The following is a 22,235-nucleotide window of genomic DNA, read 5'->3' on the forward strand; positions in this document are numbered from 1 at the left end:
ACTGGTCTGACTTTTATGCCCTGAGAAAAATTTGAATTATCTTTCCTGAACTTATATTTGATTCAGAATAATAATGCTTCTTTGTGTAAATTTTCATGTCAAAGATGTCTTGGTTGTTTGCACAGCCTGCGTCAAATATTCCTTGAGTCCTCTCATCCCTGTGACAGTAGAAGAACTCGGCTTTTATTCACAGTCACTTAATTATACCATTACATACTTTTCCTAGTTTTTGGAAATTTGGAGAATAGTCAAGTTTGAAAACTTTTATTTCAGCAATTATATTAATTTTTATATTATGAAACCTGCAAAATATATTTCTTTACAATGTCAGGCTTTCCACAGATGAGTATCGTGCATAAAATGGTGAAGGATTTATGACTGTTCAGAAAAGTGGCTCCCAACTCCATTCAGTGCATTGCTGATCTCCATTTTACCTATGGCAGAAGAATCCCCTTATGCTTATTCGTGTATTTCCTTGAGTTTTGTGTAATCATTTATGCCAGTGCACAGAGTTTATAAAATGTCACCCAATCTGCATTTTGTTCCCTTTATGTGTGGTTTCCTATGGTGAGAGAAAGCAGAATCAGGCAGTAAGATGCTTCTGTAGGAAGTCTTCTTGTGGAGGCAAAAGGAGAACATATGACATCTGACTCTTGCCTTGTTGGATCTACCAGGACACTCTGTAAACTCACAGTGCCTTCCAGCTTCTTTCGAAATAAAAGGTTGTGATGAAATGTCTGCAGATGCATGAGCATCTTCCCTCCAGTATATATACTCCCATACTTCCCATTGAAAGATTTTGGGAAGGGACCATTGGGAAGTGGAGGGCAAGCAGTGGGCCATGTTCACCCCACCCAGTACGTGCGCATAGCTTTGACTCTTAAATGGATGTGGCATCAGGGCCCAGCAGCTCTGGATCATGATCAGTTTGGAGGATTCATTATCAACTAGGACTCCACAGCAGTCGTGGTATATAGGGTAGGCCATAGAGACTGGTGGGTATCTCTAGCTGTGGTCACATGCTGGTTTGGTCTGTAGAGAAGACTGTGGATCTTGCTCTCTCCCCCATGGCCAGCCACTTTGCTTTATCCAGTTAGAGATATTGAGCTGTGATGGAGTAGGCCCATTTTTCTGAAAGGAGGCAAACGGAGGGGAAATCTCCTTACCTCCTTTTCCATGCCTCTGCAGACTCGAGGACTGAATGTTTAAGTGGAACAGATTTTCAGAAAACAAATAAAAAACTCCTTCCATATTATTTTCTCTGCTTCACAAGCAGATTAATTATGAAAAATCTTTACATTTCTAAAGTGATGTGTTTTGTAAACTGGTAATGTGAATCAGTGTGTCTCTGTTCTAAACTGGGACATCATAGCTACAAGCTCCCGGTATCTGTGCTCTCAGTGTTACAGCTTTTTGTCCCACCGTGAGCCCCTCCATGAGGCCGTAGAGACAAGATTTTCCTTTCAGTAGGTCCATCAAAATTGCAGTGTGTTGCTCCGGGGGAGCCTCAGGAAGCAGGAGATGAGCAGGAGCCAAGATTCACTTGCAAACATCTGATTCAAGACAGCAGTGACCAAATCTGTTTGGGGAAGGTTTCTGGGTGGTCCAGGTGTGCCGGTGCATTGAGGTCATGGAGTAAACACGCCAGAATGCTGTGGGTTGAGCTTTGTGCCATTTTTCAAGTCTCACACTGTGCCGCATTTGCTCTGCCTCATAGCCTATCCCAGGGACAGGCCACCCATCAGTGTGGCATCTGGGGCCACTGCATGCAGCACAGGGGGAAGCGCTGTGGTTCATGGGCGTTAAAACCAGAACTTGTCTTTAATCTCTTTCTATCTCTGCCATTACACATGGGGCTATAATTCATTACTCAGATCAGTAAGGTTTTAAGCTGTAACAAAATACTGAAGAACTTAAATTTTAACTCTTCTTCCCATCCAGAGATATCTCCATAAGTAGCTGTTATAACACAGGGCTGTCACATTTCAGCCTTCCAGTACTTAAAAGTGGCCTATAAGAAAGATAAGGATGGACTTTTTTGGGAGGGCCTGTTGCGAAGGGACAATGGGTGATGGTTTTAAACTAAAGGAGGCGAGATTCAGGTTGGACATGAGGAAGGAATTTTTTACAATGAAGGTGGTAAAACCCTGGCCCAGGTTGCCCAGAGAGGTGGTAGATGCCTCATCCCTGGAGACATCCCAGGCCAGGCCGGACGGGGCTCTGAGCAACCTGATCTGGGTGAAGATGTCCCTGCTCATTGCAGGAGCTGGTCTGGCTGAGCTTTGAAGGTCCCTTCCAACCCAAACTATTCTACAGTTCTGTGATTCTATGATTTGATCATCCACGTTCAGCCCAGGGCTCAGCATGGTGCAGACTCTGATTTTGCAAAGCTACGACAGGTCACACGGTGCTTGCTTGTGGCAGGAATGTGATGCACAAAGATCCCCTCTGGCTCTCAGCCCTCGGGGTGCCCCACAGCAGCCTCCTGGGCACAGGGATTACTGGCTTATTTATGATGCAGAGCAAATGACATGATAAAGGAACAAAGTGAATGGCTTAAATAGTCACCATGAGTAAGCAGAAGGATGGGTAGTGAAACCAGGATGTCTGATGACAATCCTTTCTCTAAACACTTTGGAAATTATACCAGTTACAGCAGAAAGAGAAGGGAGACAGTGGTTACAGAATTACAGATACATCAGTATCACATACGTGATGGAGAAAAGAGGGTTTCAGTTCTATTATTTTTCTTTTATTTGCTTGTTGATTTTATTTTATTTTTTTTTTTACAAAAACCTTACTACCAGCATAAATGTGCAGTCCAAGAAAGGTTCTATGTCAGGAAGTTATAAATAATTGCTAAAGTTTGAACATGTTATGAAGTGTGAGAAAGCAACCTAAGTGGCTGTTAAAAGCTGCATATGTTGTGCCTGCTTTGTGGTTTTATAATATTTCCACGTTTAAAATTGTTTTGCTAAAATCCTCTGATATTTTTCCCAGGTATAAATATATATATATTTTATTTATTTTTTTATTTTTTTTTTTAAACTCTGGTATTCCGTGCCTGTAAGAAACAGCAATTTCATTTTTATAGTTACTAATTTTAACTTTTTTTTTAACCTCCCAGAATAGCTGATTTTTTTTTTTTCCCCAATAGCACCATCTGAGAATCAGTTCTAAGTAGGGAAATGTATCATGAAGCATTTCTCGAGAGCATTTCTCTCCGCAGACTCCCTAGTTTTCAAAGGCTGTCTGTTCCTGTAAAACGCCATGCTGGTAGGCATGTGAACAACAGCAATTTTCGTTTCATATGGGTGTTGTCAACCATAACTGTCAAAGAGCATTGTGGTCAGTCAGCCCATAGCTTGTGGTCTCACAGATGGGCTTAAAATAAACTCAGCTGAACCAAGATAGCTACCCAAACAGTGCTGTTTGTAATCATACCAGTTAAATATAGCAACATGTTTTTATGCTTATCTGACACTGTTCTTTCTTGCCACCAGTCATTCTTTTTTTACCTACCAAGTCTGAAGGAGCAACTACTGTTTCAGATTCACTAGACTGAGAATTGAAACCTCCCACTTCTACAGCAGATATATTTGTGTGTGCTCCTGTAGTTATGGATACAAAAACATCCAAAGAGTGTGCTGAGTCTTCAGACACATGTAGAAATGGTGATATATCTATGTATATTATATCGTCTTGAGGAATCATTATGAGATAGCTTGCAGTAAGGTGTCCTGTTTTCTGCCTGCCCCTCTTGAACCGCTTATGTTCCTTCAGCTACTGCTTGCCCCACCTTCCAGCCCTACTCCTCGAGGCAATGGAAGCTAGCAAAGTTCAGATGTATTTGCATCACTCACACCTTTGTATTGCGATACCTGCTGATAAATTTAATCATTTAATCTTTTAACTGTCTCATTGCACTGTTCTTGTTTAACATTTTTCTCCCAGACATGCAGCTGCATTAGCTATTCCATACTGATGAGCCCTACTAGAAGCCTTGCATGATCTCTCCAAAACTAATTTCTTACCTCATCCAGCTCTGAAAACTCTATCCAAAAAAATCACACAGATCCAAATAATAATGATATTATTGATCCTTAACCCTGGAAATGTATGAGCTAGTTGCCATCGCAACCTAGTGGTGTTAAAATAAGGAGTTTTATACTGTTGCAAGCATGGGCCACACTAAACTAGACTAAAATACGATGTTTTTTTGGGCCGAAATACTCCTTATGTGTCAGATCTTGTTTATTTAGTATCATTATCCTTGTTCAACACTCCATAATACAGCTACTTGAGTGAATTCTAAGCTGTAATGGGCTCACAGACGGTGAATGTGGCTTCCCTCAGTGTACTTGAAGCCAGAGATATGAGCTGTTTTGGAAGATTTAAAGAAGGCTGTCAGTATAGAGACAGGTCTGTTGGTTGTGGGGTTTTTTCTTTCCTTTTTTTCTACTGTGTGACTGTGTCTGTTCCCTGCTTCTCTGTTTTTATCAGTGATCAATTTATCACATGTCCCATCATAAACATGGCCAGTTACTGGGCTGCTGCCTCCAGAGGAAATGTCTTCATGTACCATGTACCTGAGAGCTCCTCACAGAGCAGGTAAGGAGATGTATTTTATTATGTTTCTTGAATTTAGAGTTTGAAAAAAAATGCTGTCTGTTTGGGTACCCTGTGGAGTAAATGGATAAATGTAAATATGAACAGTTTGGATTAGCAATGGAGGGATTGGGTTCTAATAGCTGATTTCTATCTGTTGGCTAAATCGGAATGTTGTTTCTGAACTGAGGCACTTCAAGTAAGATGTCTAAATTAAGTTATTCTATGTTACCTGTCTTTGACAGTTCCAAATAGCCTTTTAGATTTCTACTCTGTATCTGATAAACCTCCCAGAAAGAACCAGAATGTGGTCTAAGTCGTCAGGAGCCCACAGCTCTCAAGGTAGATGGGGTAGCATTTTCTAAGGACTCAAAATCAACTTAACACTGCCCCCTTTTGAAGTCAGTGCAGTTACACTGACTGGACATCGGTGTGGACCAGATCTGGGATTTACTCCTTTTGGCCCCAGCATCGTGACTTATGATCAGCCAGCAGACTGTCTCATGGGAGGAAGAATATTTTTGAACATGAACATTTGCAGACTCAGGCTTTATGTCAACCTTCATGCTAGAAGCTTGCTTGACAAGTTTTCAGCAGGAGAAGCTGTATCATATTTTTGACAGGAAGGTCTAGATGCCTGTGGGAGATACAAATGCCTTGTTCCCCTGGGCACAGAGCAAGCTGGTAGTCAGAGGCTGTTAAGGTGACCTTCCCTGCTTTTGTTTTTGAGCCAGCCCCTTCCAGAAGTGAGGATGAGAGACAGAGGTTTGCAGGCAGTGGTCAGCACTTGGGGCTGCTGTGTGACATACCATGGTAGCTCCTGACCCTTTGCTCTCCAAAGCTGAGTGATCAGAAACTGCAGGGACAGTAGTCCCTCCTGTCCCCTAGACACACACAGCATGTCAGCAAACCACACAGGGATGCTTCTCTTCTATGAATAACTGTTTCCTATGCATGAGCAGTGGTTGCCCCTGCTCCCTGTACTGCCCCATACTTCCCTCCAAGAAAGATTTTTGAGACCCTTTTGTTTTTCTCAGGCTTTGTCCGAAAGGGCTCAGGGGAGGGACAGCAGGTTCCTACTGGCACCATTTGATACTGTGAAGTTCCCTGCAAACTACGCTTTTTTTTTTTTCCTGATAGTGTAGTGAAAAAGCATTTGAAAGAAGCCAGCCAAGATCTGGGTTACCGATGGAGGCCATTATGCTGTGGTAACAGAGGATCGCTTTATTTTCTGTTGAGGAGAAGTTAATCCTCGGGGAGCTGTTATTTTGCTGGCAGCTCCAGCAGGAATGTTCGCTGGGCTCCGTTTGGCTACCAATAGGCTCAGATAAGTGACTTTTACAAGGATCCAAATAGGGCCAAGCCTCCAGTATGCCAAAAATCTACCCATTCAGAAAGAAAAGATGTGTTCTCAAATTAGCTAGCAAATTTTCTCTTGCTTCGGAGAAAAGCAGTGAACCACTCATCTACGATAACATCTTATTTGAAAGTAAATGAACTGGTGCTTATACAACTTATACAACTAGCTTTGAGGCAATGATTTTGAATTGATGAGAATTTTGTCTTCTGTCTGGTCACATTTAAGGCTTTTCTTATGCTCATGTTTAAATCTCTTCAAATTCTTCAGCGCAGTAGCAGTTTACATAGCACTCAGCTATACATTTTAATAATAAGTTGTCAGTGGTCTTCTAAGCCAATTAGTTTACATTTTAGTGAAAAAATTATTATTTCATTTTTTGTAACCCTCTTTAAAAGAACAAAGCTAATATGCTGTCTGAAACTTGTAAGAATATGAGGCAGATGCTCAAATACCTTAGTCTAAGCCACTTGCAAGAAAAAATGGTCTCAAATTGGTATACTGTGTTTACATTCTTACTCCTTTTGTCTTTATTTGTGCTTATGTACCGTTAAAATAAAAGTTGTTTAGGTTGCAAAGGCAAGCACTTAAACAGAAAACACAGAATTCAGCTTGTCTGTGTACCAAAGGTTCTCATTTGACACTGCGATGTGACTATTTATGAAGTGATACCCTCATTTTCCCCAGGGACCTCACACTAGGTCCTGAGTTTTGTTTAAACATTGTTGTCATTCATTCTTGAATGAATCCTTCCTTATTCTTCACCCCAGTTTTGCTGTGTGACCTCTCTCCCTCCCCGTCCTACAGCATTTCCCTCTCCATATACTATATGTGCATTGCAGGCTGTCCGGCAGCCTCACTGCGTACAATGAAGCGATGCTGTTGGGGGTAGGAGCTTCACATGGGAGAGTGGCCTTAACTGTTAAAAACTGTGAGAAACCTTCAGTAATCTGAAACCAACAAAACACGGTGTTTGGGAATATTATTGGCGGTTTGACCTATGAGAGTAAAACCAATGAAGTACATGAAACATCCTTCAAGTAGCATATATAAACTAATGTTGGGAAAGATCTGGCAACCAGGTCACTGACTCCCAAGGGGCTTCCCTAACCACTGGAGTAATGAGTCCTCAAGTTCTCAAGTTCTTCTTTGAAAACTGTGACTCTTCATAGGAGGAGGAGCAGAGGCAGATAGATACTCTGCCACGTAATCTACAGCATAGACTGGAAGGTAGAATGTGTGGGTCTGAACTTGCTCAGCAGAAATGAGAATTGAATCTGAGACCCTGCAAATGCTCTAGCTGTTGAAATCCTGAATAGAAGAACCCTGTTACAGCCATTTCTTTCTGTTAATGAATGTAATATACAGCAATATGTTTTGCACACAGTAGGCATATACATGATATTCCGTGATTACCCATACTGGATCAGATCTCCCTCAGTGCATTGTAGCTGGCAGAAGACCTCATTAGATATTCCTGATCCCTCATAGAAATTTGTCAGGAAAAAATTATTTCTCAGCCCTTTTCATATTGAATCACATCTGTGTTTGCTGAGATACAGACCTTTGCTTGTAAAAATGGGAACTTCTATAGTGTTATGTCTGTAGGGTAACATAAGAGATAAAATAATGATTGTTTTGTTCTTTGGTGTCTAAATTCTTTCTAAGATCTCAATTCACACAGAATTTGGACTTTTCCATCTTTGTGTTTGTAATCTATATCATAAAGATGATGGTGGTGATAATAATATAATTATATATTATCTAATAATAACTACAAATAGCTACCTCAGAAGGGTCTTGGAAAGAGCACATTAAAATAACACATGTGTTCAGATAACAACAACAATGGGAGACAATTTGCTCTTAGATAAAACATTCTGTCTGGAGAAATGGCCATTCACTAATTAAGATAAGGCACAGTATAGCAACACATTCACCTATTTCTACTCTGTCACCTCTGTCCTGCTTTATGTGTGTCTCCCAAATCATGTAACAGAACAGAGAGTTAAAATGTAGAGATCAAAAAGTACTGATATTTGCTCTTGTTTCCCGTGCAACTGGATGCTTCTAAAATGTACACACACATTCAAGCATGGATAGATACAGAGGTAGGATTAAAAAGGCCACGCTAAACTGATGTCTATGACATATGTGGAAAATCACATAAAACCCTGAACTGATGATTTTCATATAGATGAATGGATCTTGCAGAGAGCAAACGAATATCTTCTTCCACGTGGTAGTATTCTCCCCAGCTTGGCATAACATCATGTCTGTTTTAGTCTTCAGTCCCTATTTGAATAAGGAGTGGGATGCATAGCCAACTCCTGCTTAATGATCTGTGGTAAAAATATGTACATAACCTAGATGCCATTTTCTCACTCTCTTTCTGAGAACACTTAGGCCTTGGAGTAAACATTTATTCTAAACAATGCAGGAGGAATGTGACTGCTCAGCATTGCCTAGGATTAGTGGGGAGGGCTGCAGTATAGCTTTAGTTACAGTAAAGAAATATGTGATAGAAGTTATGTTTTGACAAGGATAATGTTATTAACTATATGAAGATTTGCCTCATTAACCCTTCAAGAGGTTTCTGAGTGATTTTTGCATATAGAATGTCATAGAGTATTATATGAAGCAGCACTGCTTGCCACACCAGCAGTTCCCAAGTCACACTGTGGTGCCAAATTCGCTGTCTTAAAGATGGTGGATAAAAATCAGTGCTCTGCTCACCAAGGAGGACAGATATCAGCTGTAACAGGATGGCAAAGTGCCGTTATTGTTATTGAAGGGCTCTAAACTGAGACTTAATGAGAGGGGAAGGGAAGGGAAGGGAAGGGAAGGGAAGGGAAGGGAAGGGAAGGGAAGGGAAGGGAAGGGAAGGGAAGGGAAGGGAAGGGAAGGGAAGGGAAGGGAAGGGAAGGGAAGGGAAGGGAAGGGAAGGGAAGGGAAGGGAAGGGAAGGGAAGGGAAGGGAAGGGAAGGGAAGGGAAGGGAAGGGAAGGGAAGGGAAGGGAAGGAAAGGAAAGGAAAGGAAAGGAAAGGAAAGGAAAGGAAAGGAAAGGAAAGGAAAGGAAAGGAAAGGAAAGGAAAGGAAAGGAAAGGAAAGGAGAGGAGGAAGGAAAGGGGAGTTTGTGTATATGCTCATTCAACTATGCAAAGTATTTTCCTTATTCTATTTATTTTATGTACTATGCTGATACTCTCTGTTTTTAATATCCTTTTTATTAAAGGAGATTATTCTACTCTTGATTTTGTAATAATTGTATCCCTGTCCTTTCATCTGTCCACCACTTTTTGTCCACTTGATGCTCTTCTGCTGGCTATAGCTGTTAGTCCATGAATACAAACACCACATAGGTTTGGGGGCCACAATGTCGACACACGCAGAATGGTGTGTTTCTGGGCTTCAAATAAACTCATTTAAACACAGAGGACAGGTAAGACACCAGCAAGGTGGTAACAAATGACAAGATGGACATTGGCTCCATAGCTGGGCAGTCACCACAGTTGCCTTAGGTAGCTAAATGCACTTGCTTGAACAGCAGCTGGTAATTTTTATCTATAAAGCTGTACTCTCTCTTGTCTCCTAAAAGTTGTTTTGTTCTTATTGGAATTGCTTCTCATCCCTCTGGCCTTATCTGTTGCGTTATGCCAGCTGCAGGTATGAAAAAACTCTCCCACTGCTTCAACCACATCATTCCATTCTCAAGTCTTCAGACAGTTTCTGTGTTGCAAGAGGCTTGAGAAATAAACAATTTGTTTTTTCTTCCCATGGAGTGGTTTTGGGGTCTTTATCACTCAGATGGTTTTTCAAATCTTGGAAATTATCCATAAATATGCAAAAGCAAAATACCAAGCTCAGGAAAAAAAAAAGCAGAAATCAGCTTTAAGTTAACCAAAATTCAGCTGAAAGACTCAGAAATATACAAAACAATTTTTGGAAGTGCTTGTGCAGCACTGGGACAGATGGTTCCACAAAATGTAATCTAGAAGATAGGCACAAAGCCTATGTATCTAGAAAGACCTTCATTGATGCTCTGGGGTCTTTGGATGGATGCATTAGCTATTTAAGGAAATTCATCTGTTAATTCAGCTCAGGAGTAGGCCTACTGAACAAAGGCATTTATTTCTGTTCCCCAAAGGTGCAATCAAGTGTCAGTATGCCTATTACTAGGTTTTTAATACAGTAATTACCTGACAAAATTCTGTAATCTATGTTATTTAGGACTTCAGACAAGATGCTTGAAGTGCTTTCTTCCTGCATTAAGATCTACGATTTTATTTTTTTTTTCCAATTAATGTGAGCTTTCAGGTTCTTGAATTTATTATCTGCTACTTCAGTTTTATTTCCTTCAGTTGGCACAGCTATAATGAAAAGTAGAACATTGCATGTATTGGGAGTAATCCAAGTGGAAAAGGCACAGCGAACTCCAGGATACTTTTGCAAGTCACATGTATCTATAGGGCTGGTTTGCTACAAAGGTGGATAAACTTGGCAGGTTAATCATGTTAGCAGTTAAGCTTTTTCCATATGTCCTGATTTTCCTGAAAAGAAGAAAGAAAGAAAAATGTTCATCTGTTTTTTACATGTTTTCCCCCCACTTCTTTGGCAGGACTTTGTAATGTGAGGAGACACAATGAGCCAAACGCATCCCTAGGACTGCAGAGGTCACACCAGGCCTTACATTGGCTCATTAAATTCGTATAGATTCACCTATCCTTTTATTATTTTATTTTCTCCTTGCAATCAAATACCATCTTTTTTAAGATGTGTGGTGTTATATATATATATATATTTTAAATTATTTTTGATTATCCTTGAAACAAACCGTTCAGTTCACGCAAAGAGCAGTGTTGGTAGGCTGTTCCTGTCCCATGACTTTGATGAGATGGTGCCTTTTAACATCTTAGGGTACTTGATCTGACTCTGCAAATCTGCTGGTGGTAAAAGGAAAAGAATGTAGACGTGTAGAAACAACCACATTTAGTATTTCCAATAATTCTTGCAAAAATCAATTTTAAAATTCATTTATTGAAAATAAATACAGAGCAGGGCCACAAGATCATGCAAGCAGTTGCGTTTTATATATAAATCATATCCTCTTCTCCAGGGACATGGTTGTTATGAAATCCTATCTTGACTCAAATGGTTGTTATTGAAATCATAACTCAAATCAGTGAGAGATTTATCACCAACCCTATGAGTCCAAGTTTCACCTATGCTGTTCATTCCAATCAATGTGTCAATGACCTCTTCTCACCAAAGTCAAATGAGAGTGGATAGGTGTTTTGTTTTATTTTCCTGGTGATAGTCCTATCCTTGGCCATGGCATACTGATCAGGGTCTTGAGGGCTAGGAACTTAAAACCATGATCCTATGACTAACATGGACCCTTTCACTGAATTACTAGAATGAGCAGTTATTTTCATAGAAGTTTATATTTAAAGCATTAATGGTATTATTTTCTCACAAAACTGTTGCAGATCGCCAATATCTGCTAAGACTAACATGAGTTTGAGTATGCTATTTCTTCTGCATTTCTCAGGCAATCGCTGTAGCTGCAACAAAATGAGCAGATGTGTCTATTTCATCCCCTGAAGAGTCTGTGTTGCAATGCATTAGCTGAACTGAATGGTTTATGCAGGCGTTGAAGAAGGAAGGAGTTGCCCAGTAGACCATTTATGACTAATGATGCTGCTGTTCCCAATGTGGTAGAGCTGGGAACTAAGCCTCTGATGTTACCTGGTTAGGTTTTTGCTAAGCCTAGCTTAACAGGCTCAGTAGCCTGGCTACATATCACATCAGGTAATGGGAGTTTTGTCCAACATCTCTAGTCAAAGCTGGAGAAGACTGAAGTTCATTTGGGGTCAGCGTTTTTCAGACTGGGGATTGAGAAATATGGCTGCTAGGCTATATTTGTTCTAAACTTAATTCACACACACAAAAAAAAGGGCAACCAAAAAAACAGAAGGCCAAAACAGTATGCCTTGTGAAAAAGAGGGTACTTGTGTCAGAAAATGGGCAGTAGGCTGAGTATATAAAATTGCATAAAAAGGAATATGGAGAAAATAGGCTAAAATTGTTTGTATGAATGAAGACAGAATAAATCTGGGGGTGAAAAGGTCAATTAAATTCCTCCTATATACTATTTAAGATGCAGTGTCAGGTTCTTCAGTAGGTCTAAATTTCCATTTGTGTGGTTGTCTAGTTACTAGTAAAAACCATTAAAGCACAAAAATAAGTGGAAATGTATGGCCACACATGAGTTTCTTGTTCTCAACCATATCTATTAGAAAAGTATTCTGTTAATAGTTATCTATGCTCTCTGAGGACTAAAAACCCTATCACTATTAGTCAATATATCTAAAAACACTGATACATAAATATCCCTTTGGTATGTTCACTAATGAAAAACCAATTCTTCTACAACTTGCTTTTTTATCCTGAGCAGCTTACTGGTAACTCTGGCTGAACTCTAGCTAGAGTTATATTTATCTTGTTATTTCGAAATTTAAATGGTTGGCTAACAGTGGGAAGTTTGGTATTTTGGTATGGTATAGGATGTCATTTGAATTTTGAATTAATTTACATTGGCTTCTATCTGTCTGTGGAGTTTTTAAAAAGAACCAAACACTATACTAGGCCAACTAAGAATAGAAGCTGTGACTCAAAAGCTTTGAGATTATTTAAAATTGTTACACTGGGAGAATAAGGACTATTTTTAAATTAAAGAGGAAAAACAAGATAAAAACAAAAGAAGAGAAGGCCGTAGTCAGTCATTAATCATCAAAATGAGTTTCCAGTATGAAATAATTAGCCAAAACTAGAACAAGGACAAAGTTCAAAATGAGATGTATATCCTAACTGGCAATGGGTCACAGTTTGAGGTCTCTGCAGCCCCAGCTCTAAGTCATGCAGTCAGGATTTTTTTTCTCTCTTTTTTTTTTTTTTTTTCTTTTTAATTATTACTTTATTGTTCCAAAATCTTGTGATTGAAACATTCGCTTCAGCTGTTGGAAATCTGGATTTACATCTATGCTCTGTTTGAATTGGATCAAGAATTTTAACCAAATCAACTGTAACCTGGGTATTTTTGTTCTAAATTCTGACCTCATATTTTACTCTTCTGTGTTGAAGCTGTTCTTTGTATGCAATAGTAGCCACAGGTCTAGAGAGAGCACTGGAGTATCTGATGGCTAAGAAATCCCTTTTTCTCTTCCTTACTTGGAAACATTTAAATGGAAACTCAATCTCAGGCTTAAGGAAATTTTTTCTCAGAAACAATACCTTCCCAATTAAATGGGTTGGCACTGTGTAATGAAAATTCCCAGCAAGTGATATTTCAGAGTCTGCTGTTAAATCGTTGGCTATGAATGTCACGAAGTTTCTGATTTTACTACCTGTTTTTCTGTAAACTGGATGGCTGAGCTCCAGTAGTGCCTCCTCCTGAAGCGAAGTAATAATTCTCCAAAGGGAGCTCACTTTAATGTGAACAAAATGGTAGGGTCTGGCTCCCAGCTTTCCCTTTAGCTCCATTTAGCATCCTGTCACATAAGAAGGGCTGTGAATCTGTTTCTAAAAATGTTGACATCCGAAAAAGAAAAGGTATACACAGAAGGTCTGAAACAATACTTTGGCATGAAGCACAAGTCCTGTGAAGTCACCAAAGCCAAGATATCATCCTTACATGTAACTACATTCACCACTGTTTTTAAAGTAACAGATCTGTTCCTCGAAAAGGGACCTTTATAGGGGAAGTTAGTTGCTATGAGTTTGTCTTCCTCAAAAACACTTTAAAAATCCCTTTTGCCATTGTCTCTGTGGTCCTCCCTTTTATCAAACTGTCCTCGGAATTGCACCAGTCGCTGGTCTCTGTGTTTCCCTAGTTAGAGTTGATGCTGTTGTGCCACCCAAAAGGCACACTAGGGTTTCAGGGGTGCAGTTTGGAGCAGTTCAGGAAATGAAAACCTCCCTGCAGAGCCGACAGTGCACAAGAGCACATGCTTGTCTGTCACTCCTCTCTTTCTCTCATTCCACTTCCAGTGAAAACAGTTTCACTACCTGGTGCTACCTTGGGTATGCTCAGAGCTCCTACAAGACTCTAAAAGCATCCTTTGGATATTTCTAGCCATTTTATACTCCCCTCTGGCAGTGATGGGTGATGATCAGAGTTAGAGGGAGGAGACAGAAATGTTCCCTTGGTATTTTCCCTCTTGCTGTCATCTAGATGCTTCACAGTTGTCTTTACTGCTGCTCTGTGCGTGTATATATGTGCCTCTTTCCCCTCTTAACCTTTTGTTTTCTTTCTCATCTTTACTGTTGATACTGACTGGCCAGGGCATGGTACCATCAACCAGAAATATTGAAAGCAGCCTATGAAATCGTAGAGTTTCGTATCACTTTATGTCTCTGTATCAAACCCATTACGGTTGTACAAATAAATACAATTCTAATAAGTTCTCTACTTAAGAATTTTCTGAATTTTAGTCTGGGCTATGACCTCAACAGTTTTTACCTCTAGAAACATGAGGGCTGAGAAGACAGTCTCATTTGGAGGGAAACCCTGGGACCCAGCTCACTCATTTTGAATTTAGAGCTAAGTTCACTTCTGCTATGCCTTCCCTAAATGGGTACATTTGTGCCTTCATTGCATCTCAACTAATTTAATGTCCTCTATTGTATTCAAAAGTGACTCTTCACTGAAGATAAAATAGCTCCTTTGCTGCAATACTGACACTAAACATCGCTGTAATACACTGGGCCAAGCAAATTATTTTTAAAGCAGAATTATTAAACTGCGATCTTTCTTAATCCTTCTATAAACATTTGGGGAGGAAAAATATGCTTTAATCTTGTTTCAGTTCTACATTTTTTTGGTGAATAATCTGTGAATAATTCACTTTCCAGATGCAAAGTATTACTGAGGTATTATGATACGACTAAGGAAAATACAACCAAAGATGTATTTCATTTAGAGGGTTGTGTGTTTGTTTTTCAAAATAGAGGCTTTGGTGCCATCACTCATAAAATGTAAAGGAGTTGTCTTGCTTTCACTCCACCAATGGTTTAAAGCACAAACCTTGTTCCATCAGAGGCAGTGTCAGGTTCATACCAATGCTGCTGCATTTTTTATCCAAAGATACAATAGTTTCAGTTGTGCCACCTTTTGACAACAACCTCTGCAGCCTCTGCAGACAAAGTTTTGCTGAGTGGATCTGGACTTTGTTTATTCCTTCTTCACAGACATCTGTTCCTTCTCCCAGGTCTCCTGATGCTGTCTGCCTTCATGCAACATTTAGCCAAGTCAATAAGACTTTTGTCTAAATGTGGGATATGGAAAAATGCAATCAAACTATACCAGAAATGTCTCCTTCAAAGTTATGTGTTGAGCACAGTTCAGTTATAATTTTCTTAGTAGAAGTTGGCCACAGTTTTTCTGCAGGACTTGAAGATATTGAGTTGTGTAACCTTTGTTACTAGATCCTATGGGTGCTGTTTTCTTGCCCAGCCAGTCTTGTCTCTGTATTGTTCAAATATTCCTTATTATCATATGTTAATTATTACATGGCACTAAACAACAATTATTCTGTCTTAAATCCAGTCTAGTTGATTATCTCAAGTTGTTTTGAATTGACTGCCATATCACACTTGAGGAGAACTGAGTGTATGAACCAGAACCACCCAGCCAGCAGAGAAACTAGATTAAAATTAAGTCTGAGAGAAATCTTCATAAGCATATTCTATTACATCTTTCCTTATCCAAAGATTTGGGGCAGAATCCTGGCCCCAGTGAAATCAATGGAAAAACTCCAATTGCTGTTAAGAAGGGCCAGGATTTTATTCCAAGTCTGTGAAATAAACCATAATTAACCTTCCACCAAGGCTGCCAGATTCCATGTCACCACTTGCTTCCACTTTCTGAATTCAATTTTAGTGAAAATCTGTATGAAACTTAAGAAGCATTTCAGGAATAGCCAAGTGGCTTTTTCCCTCTATCACTTTCACTTATATGCCCAGTTAATTTAGAAAATGCACCCTGCTCTCTTCCACAATTTCCTCTTGTAGAAAATGTTAAAGACCCTACATTAACTTAATTGCAAATTCTCTTTGTTATTAATTGCTATTCTTTTATGTTACGATTTGAAGAAGCCCCACGCCTCACCACACTCTAATTAATGGTCATTAATAATTTAAAAGTTTGCCTTATTCTCTGAATTAAATTAGATCCTTTTCTCCTCCATATAAATAAATGATGGGTTTAATTATCTTTATATAAATATTTTTTTTAGTTTGGGTCAGGAACTCTTGCTGGATATTCAGTATGCATTTGGACTGCCATTCTATCCGAAGTATGAAGAACAATTTACTCTGGAAGAAAAGATCCTTTCCTTGCAAATTATGCAGTATATCTCCAATTTTGTAAACTCTGGGTACGTATGTGACATTTAAGAATTGATTGAGGAGGGGAAGGGGAGTAAAGGGAGTGTAGTTTAGATCCTGCCCTCACTCAAGTAGCCTTCAGTTCCTCTAGCCATCTGTAATTCTACAGTGAGGGCTTTGGTCAACACTGTTGGAAAGCCTTGGCCAAGCTGTCAAGCAGATACCAAAGACCTGCAGTATGAAACTTAGCTGGAAGTAACAGAAATTTTATCTCTATGGAGCAGCTGCAAATTCTACTTAAATATGTGGGGGCTACAAAGGCCTTGGTGTTTCCAGAGCTTAGTTCTAGGACCTCAATTCCAAAGTCTCTTGGCTAAGAGTTCCCAGAAGAAAGCGGAAAGCACATGAGGACACAGTGAACCCTTTACCATTTACTCTGTGAATAGTCCACAGATTTTCTGGGCTGTGGCCATGCTTGAGAATGAATCGCAGAATCATAGCATCATTTTCATTGGAAAAGACCCTCAAGACCATTGAGTCCAACCATGAGGAGTATCTCTGGAAAGCTACTTTGGGAACTGAGACCTTACAAGCTTTTAGAATACCTTGGATTGTTTTGGGACCAAGGGCTGTTGAGGGTGTTCAACATCCTGTGTCTGTACAGGTTCTGTATACCTGTTCTGTTCCTTAGGAAGTGAGTCAGACTAACAAATTACTGTCAGGTGAGACACCATGAATGATTCACCAGTCTGGATTGAATGTGAACCCTACTGGTCAGAGGGGCTGGATACACATTTCCTTGACCTAGCTGATCTCCTTCTGCATTTTAACTGTTCATGTCATTGTTTTCTAATGATAAATTCTCCCATTCCCTTAGAAATCCAAATTACCCTCACAGTTTCTCGAGAAGAATGTCAGGGGTGATGCCCCCCTGGCCTATGTATCTGCCAAATGATGAAGGTGATAACTACAAGGAGTTCACTGTTTCCTTGCCGACTCTTAAAGGATTGAAAAAAGCAGACTGTTCCTTTTGGTCTGATTATATCAGAAGGCTGAAAGCATCTACAGGTAAGCAGAGTGTTTCCTGTCATTAAATACAACCTAAATTATCCATGTAATATTTTCCTCTGACTGTAGTCTTGTTATGTCAGTGTGGAAAACTACTTTACATAGATTAAATATCTTGCTTTGTCCAGAGTATATTGTTAGGACTCTCCTGAGACTCAGAGGATGCAACACTACACAAATTTGTTTTATAGCAGATAGTGTGTAATAAAGTTTCATTGTCCTGGAGTCAGAGCTAGAAAAATCTTCCTGCGGTGATTATAGAAGATATGATGAAGCTAAATCTTCTAATAGTTTGCTATGTGTTTGCAGTCATAATGTAGACTTTGACTAAAGCGGAAGAACATCTATATGGACCTTTTTTGTCTACTGGAAGCACCTAACATGAAAATGTTGAGACTCACATGACTTAGAAGCAGCACAATAACTTCTATCTACTGTAAAGCTGTAACTGAGGCTTTTGATTTATCTAAGTATGGATCCTGCATGCTTTGACTTCTCTCTAGATAAGTGTTTTATTTTTAATGGCTGTGCTGGATATGCCCCTTGTATTTCTCCTTTGTCTCCATAAATATCCATACAGCTGTGAGATTGCTTCCATTTTTTCTTAGTGCTTAGGACAGTAAGACAAACTCTGTTGAGATTTCAATCTGCTGCTCTGTCCTGAACACTCAATTTATTCTGTTAAATAAGCTTCCCTTCATGTCTGTGTATCTTGTAAATAAATTTGGATAGCCTCAAGAAAAGAAAACAAAACCGTCCCTTCTTGGCAGGCAGTTTCCAATTATTCTTGGAGGCCTGCAAGCTTACACATGTTTTTTATCTCCTAAGGACCCAGCCTCACAGTGAGCACAGGCAAGGCCCTTTCTGCTCTGGGGGGAAGTTGCACATCTGGGAACAAAATGTACTGTCCAAGGCACCAAGCTACCCAGGCTATCTGTGCCTGACAGACCACCTCAAATGGACTGAGGATGATGCCTGAGTGACACAAAATTATAATGTCTCAGAATCATCAAGTTGGTGGTTCTGATACAAACACAAAGCATCAATGCTCGTGTTCAATAGGCAGCCTGAATCATTACTCATGCTCTTTCTTCAAAACTGGGCTCAAGATTTTGCTGTAGGCTTTTTCATCAGTTTCCTGGTATCCTCCTGTATCTTTCAGGTTCACGGGGGATATTTTGATCTCTTTGATGGCTTTCTGCTGCTTCAGATTTTCCTAATATTTGAAGCTCGATTCTGATGTTTAAATGGTCCTTGGTGTAGCGTCTAGGTCTTTTGGGACTTCATCTTGCAGCATTATGTCTGTATTAATATAACGCCAGACTAAGTTGAAGTCACAGCTCTGGCAGAACAACAGTTGACTGAGCACCACGGACAGAGGCTAATCCCAGCATTTACAGAAAATCCCCCCAAAAGTGGGAAAATGTCTACAAGGGCAGGTTGTTTTTTGAGATGGAGAAGGTTTAAAACCATTGAAACTGGCATAAGAACACAAAAACACTAATGTATGGGTCAGTCCAATGGTCTGTTTAGCTCAATATCCTGCCTGCATCAGTGGCCAAAACCAAATACTTGGATGTTAACATAAAACTGAGAGATGGAGAGAAAAACACACAAAAAGAAGTGTGAGATTTATGGAGTATAGATTGTCAAGGAGAAGTTCTAAAAAGTACATGTCAACATGTTATTCTGCAAGCAGAAGTGAGTACACCCTACTTGCTCTTCAAGCCAGTGACTTGCTTGGCCTCAACACCATGGTAATGCAGCTACACAGTTCACTTCTACCAAATTCCATCTCATAGCAATGTTGGCTTGTCACCTTGCTTCGATGATCATCTTTAGTCTTATCCCACCCTGGAATACTGAAACTTCTCATATGACTTCACTTAAATAGGCATCACATCAAACCCAGTTTTGCTCCAGACCTCAGCATGGGGTGGTAACTTACAGACACTCCTGCTGTGGGTCTCTTGAAAACAATCTGAGCCCACCTCCTTGTGAAAAAAGATTTTTAATGTTCATCAGTTCAGCTAGAAGGACTCTTTGCACTTCAGATGCTGATGGCTAACCACCCTCAATTTCTTTTAGAGAGGAGGTTGTGTCAGTCCATCAGTACAAGTTCATCACTTGCATTACTCACAAAAATCACATTTGGTGGGAATACATGAGTGAGACTGTAGAATGTGTTCAGTCAAGAGAATGGAATTTTTTTTTAAGTCATTAAGCATCATGTTGTGCTTGGTTGTTGTGCCTTCTTGCACCAGAGGTAGCTTGCTGTACCTCCCTACAGGCTTGAAGCACTGAACCTCTGTTGTTACCTGACTGCTTCAGTTCCTGGAGTGCTGCCAGGCTGTTGTATGGGATCCTGGCATGATATCGGATGCTAGATTTGAAAGAGCAGTGCTGCAAACCATTTTTGGGTGATGTAACCGATGCTTCTTAGGACAATGAAGATGATTAAGGGAGTGGAGCACCTCTGTTATGACAAAAGGCCGAGGGATCTGGGTCTCTTTAGTTTGGAGAAGAGGAGACTGACCTTATTAATGTTTACAGATATATAAAGGGTGAGTGTCACGAGGATGGAGCCAGGCTCTTCTCGGTGACAACTAATGGTAGGACAAGGGGTAATGGGTTCAAACTGGAACACAGGAGGTTCCACTTGAATATGAGAAGAAACTTCTTCTCAGTGAGGGTGACAGACACTGGAACAGGCTGCCCTGGGGGGTTGTGGAGTCTCCTACTCTGGAGACATTCAGAACCCACCTGGATGCGTTCCTGTGTAACCTCATCTGGGTGTTCCTGCTCCAGCAGGGGGATTGGACTAGGTGATCTTTTGAGGTCCCTTCCAATCCCTGACATTCTGTGATTCATCCTGAAGGGGAGCTATTTGTCTCTCAGCTACCGTAAGATCCAATCTAACACATACTTAGTGGAAAAAGAGCAGTCTTCTGCCTTTGAGTAATTATAAATCTTCATGGTAGTGGTTTTGGACTGTATGATACACTGTTCATTCTGACTGCTGAGTCTCACTTGTCGTGAGTTTTGATTTGTGGCCTCATAGCGTGTAAATGGAGCTTACAAGTGTGGTAGCAAGAGGCATTGTTAATTAAACAACTGAGTTTTCACATCTAAGTGGAGAGGTGATGCAGTCTCAAGCAACTGTGATAAATCCTGTTTTGTCCATCTCACCTCTTCCTTCAAATCGATATCTTTCCAGCTTCATATGTCATCTGTGATCACAGCAAAGAATTCAATGTATCTCAGTCTGATGCAGATGAACTGGACAAACCAGTGATCATAAAATGTAACTGTAACTGGCTTTTCAAAAATTTTTCCTGATCCTTTGTTTATTGCCATGTGAAATGCCTTAACTTAGAAACATCAATTTAGAGATAATTGAAGGCTCAGAGCTCAGTATCTTACACCCTAGATGTCAAACCAGTAGAAAACTGAGTTACTCCTAAACTCATAAATTGCCATTTCTCAATAAAGCCTCATGTTTAGAATCTCTTGTACATCTGAATTTGCATGTATTTTTAAGTTATTCCGTGCTGGATCTAGGAGCTGTTGTGGATATATCCAGCTTAACAGTTATGTATAATTTTATTTCCATTTAGTAAACATATTGTCCAAAGAGAAGTAAATGTTTCATTTTGTGATCAGACTGCAATATTTAATGCTGAAATGTATCATTTGTTCCTGGCATATAATTGAAATGTATGCTGTCATAATTGAAGATAATCTAAGAAAAGTAATTTCATAAATGCAATGATTCTTTGTGGCATTTACTGGCAGTGCCTTTACAAATTATGGTAGAAAGTTTGAATCTGTTTCATTGCAGGTGATCTATAAATGTGTTGAAGTTTTGTTTGAAACCTGTTTGTGGAGTTATCATTTTGGGGGAAAGTTTACCTGGGGAATTATGGAAGTGATGGTGTTTGAAAAGGTTTGGATTTAGTAAATGGAGTTCCCATGGTTGCATTTCAAAAACATGTTTTATATTCTGAATCATGATGGTTTCCATGGGAAGCATCAAAACGAGAAACAAGAAGAGTGGCCATTGTGGAAAAAACATGTAGATGGCTTTTTCCAGGGAATGAGTTAACAACTTGAAATTCAGTCAAAAGCAGGAGCTCCAGAATGTTTATGAATATTCAGACAGTACATCTCAATGCTCAAATTCCCCTCTCATAGTGTGGTGAACTGTGCTGCATAACAGTGAGATCCTCTATAAGGGCCTCTGATGGCATGCCAAACAGGTAGACTTGGATTCAGCCTCCATCTCTTGCTCAACTGGTATCTAAACTGAACCAGTCATCCTAAAACAAGTGTCTCTGTAAGCAGTATTGCAGCTGGGGAGATGGAGATACCTTTAGTTTCTCCAAAGTGAAATCTTGTCTGCCTAACTCATCTGCCTAAGTTTAGACATTTAGGCATATGTTTTCTGTCCAAGTTGGCCAGACTGGACCCCATTTGTAGAAAATTCAGTGGCTAGCAAAGCTGAAGCTTTCTCCATTAGCTCTGAGACACCATGTGTAGCCACACCAGAGTCCAAATAAAGCAACAGTGTTCATAGCTCAGACTTGAACCAAGACTGAATCAGGAATGTTGTGGTTAGCATTCATCTTTTACCCATTCCATTCACACCTCCTTTTTGGAAATCTCCACTAGAAAACAGATTCCTTTAGCATGAGGGACATCTGTGCGGCAATGAGAGCACTTTGGCTAGGATACATTAAATAAACACCATCAGTACACTTTCTTGGCACAATTTGATCTTGTTTAGGCAACTACCCTAATGGAATAGGTTGGAAGA

General features: G+C 39.9%; 1 protein-coding gene across 1 annotated transcript in view; it reads left to right on the forward strand.

Moving 5' to 3' along the window:
* The window catches only part of TG (thyroglobulin), a 164,370-nt gene that overhangs the window by 140,251 nt on the left and 1,884 nt on the right, over window positions 1-22,235 (forward strand). Inside the window, exons 45-47 of the mRNA XM_021298862.2 lie at window positions 4,504-4,611; window positions 16,261-16,401; window positions 17,229-17,419. Of these exons, the coding sequence (XP_021154537.2) occupies window positions 4,504-4,611; window positions 16,261-16,401; window positions 17,229-17,419 (440 nt within the window). The remainder of the gene's footprint in view (window positions 1-4,503; window positions 4,612-16,260; window positions 16,402-17,228; window positions 17,420-22,235) is intronic.

Source organism: Columba livia, chromosome 2 (genome assembly GCF_036013475.1).
Source record: "Columba livia isolate bColLiv1 breed racing homer chromosome 2, bColLiv1.pat.W.v2, whole genome shotgun sequence".
Lineage (NCBI taxonomy): Eukaryota > Metazoa > Chordata > Aves > Columbiformes > Columbidae > Columba > Columba livia.